This window comes from Nelumbo nucifera, chromosome 3, assembly GCF_055504915.1.
Source record: "Nelumbo nucifera cultivar China Antique chromosome 3, China Antique-T2T, whole genome shotgun sequence".
Lineage (NCBI taxonomy): Eukaryota > Viridiplantae > Streptophyta > Magnoliopsida > Proteales > Nelumbonaceae > Nelumbo > Nelumbo nucifera.
In genome coordinates, this window is record NC_142651.1 from 23785015 (window position 1) to 23793463 (window position 8449).

General features: G+C 37.7%; 1 protein-coding gene across 1 annotated transcript; it reads left to right on the forward strand.

Annotated features, from left to right (window-relative positions):
- Positions 1-5933: 5933 nt before the first annotated feature.
- LOC104602365 (uncharacterized) lies at positions 5934-7961 on the forward strand. The gene is made up of 2 exons (XM_010266028.3): positions 5934-6107; positions 6193-7961. Exon 2 carries the CDS (start codon positions 6573-6575, stop codon positions 7383-7385), a length of 813 nt encoding a protein of 270 aa, XP_010264330.1. The 5' UTR covers positions 5934-6107; positions 6193-6572; the 3' UTR covers positions 7386-7961.
- The last annotated feature ends 488 nt before the right edge of the window (positions 7962-8449 follow it).

Sequence of the window (8449 nt, forward strand, 5' to 3'; positions counted from 1 at the left end):
CACGTTATGCATTTTGAACATTTGTTTGAAAGATGAGGAGTCCGGGCCTCCTACTAGCAAACTAACAAACAATGCTAGGAATACCACTGACACCAGTTTTGCGTCACCTATCTTCAACCCATGTGAATTTAATAAAAATAATGCATCCTAGTGCAGTTCCTATTTTCTATTGTGTTGAAGAGAAGGTGGCAGGCAGTGGCGCAAAATGACGATGTACCTACCTAGCGTTGTTTTGTTACTAGCAGAACCGAACTCAGACGAGAGTTGCCTGAACTCTGATAACACAAAAGATGTCTCCGGAAAGAAAGAGTGAGGTTTGAGAACAAAGTTACCAACTTTCCAAAAAGCAGAGGGGAAAACGATCTAACCCTTCAACCGAATCTGGAAGGGGATGGCAACTTTGTTGGATGATTGACACATGGATTGATAGAGCATTTCATGAAAATAGGGTAGGCCATAGGCCTCTACTTTTCTAAAACTAGAAAAGAAAGAATTTACCCAACTAATGGGTGGCTCAGTTGTTTATAAAAAAAAAAAGGAAAAAAGAAAAAAGAGGCTTGACATATTTATTGTAAATGCTTGAAAAGGTGGTTAATGTCAGGCTAAGACTCGACCTTTCCTCTCCTGATCTCCTCGTTCCTGAGGTGAATCTGAGAAGCAAACAAGAAAGCTTAGCCCGCAAATAATCGAAGTAGACTTTCTAGGCTTCACCGTATGGCTTCTTAACTCTTGGTTGAGTGGAAGAATACGTGTTGTCAGTTTTGACCATGAATGCTCTGTCATTTTCTACTTTACCACAACACCTCAGTATTGGACATGTCCATCAGATTGTCATGGAGTCGATGTTATCCTGTTTTACCAAAGAGAGTGAAAAGAGTATACGGCAAGAGCCCAATCGATTGGTCATGGAGACAGCCATTGCCTGTGTAAGCTATGTACCCTGCTGAATAGCGTACTTGTTCTGGATCAAATTGAGGGGAGCCCGAGCAGGAGCCTTGGAGATGGGTGTCGGTATTGATGTGGGTAAAGCTGACATTAGTTCAACTCCTAATTCCTAAATCTCTAGCACTCTTCTTTATAGCTTCAGTCATGCTAGTCACTAACAGTAAAAATGCCAACAGCTTGTCGACTAGCAATTAGATATGTTGTATAAATACCAGTTGTTCAGCATGAATGTTTTTGATTTCGTGTTTTGAAAAATGCTTCACCACAAGTATTTGATGGACCAACAAAACACTCTGCTTATTCATATATTAAAAAAATCCTGTTGCATATTTTAATTTTTATTATCTATTGATTCTATTCTATAATACAAATACTTTGCTTTGATTTCTGTGCAGGTAATAAAAGTTAAATTTTACTAGCATGGTATATAAAGTTTAATACTTATTTGTACTATTGAATATACTGTACACAATAAGTTTCCTATAGAACTTGACCTCCTTAGATTAGGGGTGCTTTAAAGTTCCAATAGATTAGACAAACCCACATTTAAAAGGATTTGGTTCATGGTCATAGTATGAATAAGAAAATAAGAAAAGTGAACTAATATACGTTCAATCCAATTTTTTATAATACACTGTACATTCATTAATATTGGTTGCATGTTAAATCCAAATCTCAACCAATCATATTAAAGTCTACTTATTTTTCATTTGTTCATTTGCAAGGTACCAGCCAGTGGGTTGGTAAAGTCTCTTGTTGGTCATCGCGGAGACTTGAGATTGAATCCCGCTTGCACCTGGGTTGGGAGATGGGTTACCCCATTGTGTATCCCTTCCAAAGAAATAAAAAAAAAGGTATACTTATCTCACAAAGTTCATTTGTTCATCACATCAACCAATCATATCTTAGTGCATGGTGCATTAGATGTTCCATAGATTTTGGGGGTGTTTGGCAACTCCTTTCGTGCAAGGTTCAAAATATCGGTACGCCCGATACATCGGTATGAGCGTATCGGGCGAATCGATACTCCTTTTGGTGGTTTTTTTTTTTTCACCAACTGGTTCAAAGGAGCCGGTTTAGGTCTTCGTCACATCTTTAACCGGTCAGACCACCAATACACCCATTGTAGGGGCGTATAAGTGGGATGCCGAAACAATATGTATCGGCCGATACGGGCCGATATATGTCAATACTTTTAACATTGCTTTCCTGTGGTTTTTTAGATTTTTCAAAGCTTAAAAGATCAAAGTTTGGTATTTCTCCGTTTCACAATAAAAGACAGGAAATTGGAAAGACTTCTACCCTAAAAAACTCATGAAACCCCAAAATGGCCAAAAATCTAGATAGCTTCAAATGAAAGCTTCCTACCTGAAATCTTTCATTTAATAGCTTGATGGACCATGATAAGCTAGGATATTTACCAAACGGCACCTTTATCTATTATCATTATATTGAATAATATCAAACAGACCACCACGGTACTAAACATTATTTTGAAACAGAACATGTTTCTGAACTTTTTTATTTTTTTTATTTTTAAAGAGAAAAAAGATTACACAACCAAGAACACGTTGTATATGATTTTCCTTTTGAAAGAATCAACTGTTTTCCCAAACAAACTCTGAGGCTCATTTTTTTTTTTTTTTTTAAATCACAACAAAGAAAACATGGTCATTTCCTAGCCCAAGGTCAATTCTCAGTTTCTTACGTGTAACGTCCCCTTCAAAGAACCGTCTCCTTTGTCTTTGATCGCCTTGTAAGGAACCAGAGGGTCCCACATTTGTCCCCGGCACAACTTTGCTTATTACAGCCTACAACCTCTTATCCTTACTAAAGGCCTAAACCCTAAAGGGCATCTTAACAAGAAGTCACCAGACATGGATGGAACCATTCGCAGAAACCACTTCTCATTCATATTTCATAGCCTCACGATGTTTACTTTGTAGCCATCCTACCTTTATGATTTGGGTTCCACCAGGACCACTCTACGAGGCTATCACTGGAACATCTACACCTTTTCATCATGCTTTGGTGATTAAGGTTTCATCATCTTGATTCTACCGCTGTCAATGGATCGGATCTACCCAATAGAATCGAACCGACCAAACTGATAATGTCGACTTTGGTTCTTGCCATTCGAACCAATTATATAGTTAATATATATAAAGGTCTGCTGTTTTTTATATTTTATATCTAAAAGGATAATTTTATATTATAATTTCGGTTAAAAACACTTATTTTTATCAATATATAAACAGTTCATCATTTATTTTTATTATTATTAAAATTATATAATGAAAAGTGAAGTTTTAAGTTGTTATATTATCATGAATTCCCATAGCACATCTCAACTGTGTATTTAGAATGATATGTACGAGAGATATTCCCCATGCACACTGAGATGTGCATGTGGAACACCCATGTGGGGCGCTGATGTGAACTCTATTATCATAGGTTATATATGTCAAGTATAATCGGATCTAATCAAATTAGACCTGATTAGTCCAATTAATAATTGGTTCGATTCTGTTCTAATTTCTAAACCAGACCTGACTCATTGACAGCTCTATTTGATTCTGCCAGGGCCCAGGGGTGAGGAGTAGGTCCTCCCTCTCCACCAATGCCAAGGAACAAACTTTTCCAGCAGGGACTGTGACAGGACACTTGTTTAGGAATCTCTATTCTCTACTGGCCCAGGTGGACTAGAGTCCTTGATCAGTTGATCCCAAGATTGGTTAATTGGGTATGTCAGTGGTTGCTCACATGGCAAGTAGGGGAAGATGGCTTATCAAACCAAAAAAGTACATGGGGTCCAGTGGTCCATCACCCTCCATGGGCCCTACCTTCCATACCACAAAATGGGCTACCAACCAACCCATACAAATGGAGCCTGCACTACTTTTAAGTTTTATCTCCTTCACATCAAAAGGTTCAGATTTTCCAGCCAGCCAATCTGTTTTTATGGGCTTTAGCCTTGTACAAATCTATATATCTCATCTAATTTGGCCCATTGCTTAGGCGGTGCATGTCCCCCAGAGTTTGTTGGCCTTGTCTTAGCATTTTCTATAAGTTTCATCACCTTTCTGATGGATCATAACCGTATAAGGATCGTGTGTCGGTGTTGCTGTTTCCCAAAAATTCACAGTTCAACCTCACGCCCTCTGACAACCGTCAGATTAGGATAACTGGTCGACCCCACAAGTAAGCTGTCCGGAATCTAAAACTCTGACCTTTGGGAGGAAACATTCGGTAATCGGTACTGTCACAAGACAAAATACATAGTCTTCCTCATCTTTAGCACAAATTTGATATCTCCACCTTCTTTTCCTTACATTACTTCATGAATGGAACCCCTCTGGCTCTGGATATCTCCATGTTAATTGTTAAATTCAATCTTTCTGAATACATGGAAGAGAAGATGGAGCACATGTCTGCCAAACTAGCTGGGGCCAAGCAACCCAATATCTTATGCTTCGGCTAAAAATGCATTGAACCAAATAACCAAACTATTCTTTCATCAGGCTACCCAATTCCTTTACCATATGGAGTAAACATTGGTGTGGGACCCATAACAGAAGGTATTGATGATGCCACTTGTAATGTCATCCATCTGATTTGCATCTCCAAGGCTGCTGGTTTCATGGGTTTCCTATATCTTTTAATTGTGTCTTAGATCACTTATGTAATCTCTAAACAAGGGAAGTTGTGATGTTGTGTCCCCAAAATTTGTATAGCCCATTGGCCATATTTGGAGTTGGAATAAGTTCCGAAAAACGTCACTAGAAATTAACATTTTAAATATTAATATAAATAAGGGGTTTTTATTGTTCAGTCCATCCTAATAAATCTTAACTCCACCATACAGTTGGGTAGGTGCTAGCTCATTATTAAAAATTTTGAATTATTGTAGGTCTGTAATGAAATTTAAAATTCTGAGGTGAAATGCAGTATAAGTTTTACTATAAATAATCAGAATATATCACATGTAAATAAAAAAAAAAGGGCCATTATCATTATCATCATCTAAGCTTTATCCCAACTATATGGGATAGGCTGCATGAATCCTATTCCGCCATTCCGTTCTGTTGCCATATGCATGGTCAAATTATGGGCGCTATTTCATCCTGTTTCGCCTTTTTTTCCTTTTTTTATGACTCAAAACTGTGGCTGTGGCTGATAAAATATAATGAGTTCATTTGCAATCAATCTCCTTGCTGTACATTCAAGGCTTCAACTCATTGTAAGATCATCCATTTCTGTTTCAAGTGTTTAAATTTTGAACTTTTAATTTCCTTTCTTTTCTTTTTCAAATGCCAGCAAACTAAGAAAACTTGTAAAATATGTATTGACCTGAAAAATCAGAGTCCAGATGAACCCCCTTGGGGATGTCTTGAGAGGAAAATAACCTATGAAACACTCTTGATGTTTAATATCTCAATTGCTTTGTTAGTGTTTATGTAAATTATACTCAAGCTAGAGTTTAGAGCTTAGATACAGCGGATTAATGTTGGGTTACTCTTAATTGAATAAACTATTAATACCAGTTGCAGATTATAATATGCAGACAACTGCAGGTGTGCACCATGTTGACCTTTTAATCTGTGCCGTCCAATGGATGTAATCCACTCCTAAAACAGCCATAAAATGTTGGATTTACTCATGTATTTGATAATGAAAAATAGTCCAGATTGAACAGCGTAAATATCATCTAGTTACAGATAATTTTATTATTACCAAAAAAGTTTCAGATGATTCATTTTAACAAGTTATTTAATAATTAATATTGTTTATTTGATGGGTTTGGACTAATAAGCAGAATGCCACATGTGAGATGGTGGGTAGAGTAAAACTTCGGCTATCTGCTCTTAAAGTTGTCAAAAGTTTATTAATTATTTCTTAATGAATTTGATTTGATTTGATTATGGAAATAAACCATCTCTGACTGTAAAGTTCATTATTTACTATTTAGTTACTTATTCCTTTAGCCCCATAACTCCCATCAGAGATCTTCCACGATAACGTCACCGTCCTCTCTCTCTCTCTCTCTCTCTCGTGGCTGCTCGTCTCCTACAAATTCTTTCTGGGGTTTTCATTTGTTACACGCTCTCTGCAACTATAAGAACACGCCTCTCTGCAGAAGCTTCAAAAGAGAGAGAGTTCTGGTAGCCTTTCGGTGGTTACTTCAGTTACTTTTTTCTTCTTCTTTTCCTTTTGGAAATCTGAAATTTCCTATTAACCCATTTGCAGAGAGGACAGAGGAGGGGAGCTTCGACTTCGAGCATTGGAATCACTGAGACGACACAGCTTTAACTCTTATCCTTTTCAGTTTTTCAGTCCCCTTCTATCCCAAATTTCAAACACTTCCGTAGGCTTTTTGACTCTTCAAGTCCAAGGTGTCCCGTTTATCCACAAAGCTTTTAATGCCGGTCGTCACTCGCGTTTGAATCTTGGCGGTTTTCTGGGTCGTTCAAACATGTCACAGTTCACGATTTTCCCGTTCTTGGTTTCGAAAATATTATTCAAAATCTCAGTCTTGTAGCGCTTTCTGTAATTAATCCTTTTCTGGGGTTGTAGGATTTTTTTTTTTTTTTTTTTTTTGTTTCTGTTCGAAAGCTGTTTTTGGAGAAATGGCGGTCGATCTCTGCTCGGAGAGCTCTAATCTGGGAATGAGTCCGAGAATCTCGTTTTCTCATGACCTCCGCCATGCAGACGTTGTGCCGGTCGAACAGCACAACTACCGCTCGGATTCTTCTCTCCTGGATTTCGATTTCTGCCTCAACGAAAGCTTCCAACAAGAATCATCTTCTGCTGATGAGCTCTTTTGCGATGGGAAAATTCTTCCAACTGAAATTAGGAAGAAAATTGATCCTCCGAGACAGACCCACAAATACAAGTCTCCTCATCACCCTCCTCTACCAACAACAACGCCATCTCCTGAACCTGCTACTTCTAAAACTGAAAATTCCAGGAAAGAGAACTTGAAGGAAATCATAGAGGAAAGCTCAGAAGGAGACGAAAAAGCACCTTCAGTTTCGAAGTCGTTCTGGCGATTCAAGCGAAGCAGTAGTCTTAATTGCGGTAGTGGGCACAAACTCAGTTTAATTTGTTCTTTACCGCTTCTATCCAGGAGCAATTCAACAGGTTCATCACCGGTTCCCAAACGGCCACCATTTTTGAAGGACAATCACAAGAATCCACAGAAGCCCCCAACAATCACACCCATAAAGTTTTCTGCTTCTTCCTCTTCTTCTTCTGTTCCTTCTTATCTGTCTTCGTCACAGAAGCGTCCGTTGAAGAAAAATTATGGATCTTACAGCAATGGGGTTCGTATTAATCCTGTTCTGAACGTTCCACCTCCATATATTCCAAAAGGAACCGCTAACTTATTCGGTTTTGGTTCACTGTTCTGCAACTCAAAGGATAAGAACAAGAAGAAATGATTCACCGTCGATGGCTTCTCTCTCCGGTAGTCCAGTCACAGCTTTTATGTATTCAATTTAACACCAACATGGGTCCATGCATTACTATGTGCTCAATGAAATTAAGAGAGGAACAATTAAGTTTGTAAGAATCATTGTGGACATTTATCATGAATCTGTGAATTTCTATAAACTCTAAAGTGAGGCTGAAGAAGAAGAAGAGATGGTTGAGGGATAGATGATCTTGGAAAGCTCAGTGTATATCAACATGTCAGAGGTTTAGGAGACAAAACAGCAGGTACCCTTCTTGCATGGCTGTCCAATTATTTTGTTTCCTTTTTCTCTTCTGAAAAAAATTACATGATTTGGCTTCCTCTTTCACTCTTTGTTTATATATAGATACTTTTGATTGATCATTGATTTGGGTTTCTCATTAGTCATTCCTGTGTTTTCTTCCCTTGAAAGCAATTCTGTGCTTTTCTTTGGTTTCTTATTTTTCTGTTTGTCTCTTAAGATTAAGACAAAAGGGTTGTTCTTAAGGAGTGGTTTTACTTTTAGATTATCATTAAAGAAGTAAAGAACCCTCTGATTTGTTAATCCTGACTTGGGTGACTGATAGACTAGTACTTGTTTGCTTTTTGTATTTGCTTAGTTTATCCAAGTAAGGACTGATTATGAATTGGATTTAGCAAATTAGGTGGCCAAACAGGACAGTTTTAATTAAAAAAAAATGAAGAAGCAAGAAGATCAGAAATCAGAATAGAAAAATGAAAAGCGGCGAATTGCAAAGAGTGCAGGTTCAACCAAACCAAACTGTAAGCCCAGAAAATTTGGGTAAATTGAATAAAAACCGATCTAGTCTCGACTCTCGATGGAATAACTTCGTTCTTTAATTTCTTTCTTCTGTTTTCTTTCGTTTGAAAACGAACCGTTGCTTCTTTCTTTAATTTATTAAGAATCGTTAACCCGCAATTCCTACTTGCTTCTGAATTGAGTGCACGTTTTGACCAAATGTGAAGTGAATTTCACGATACGCACATGGATTAGACATGGAAAAGTGAGAATATACGCAGTATAGTAAAGGT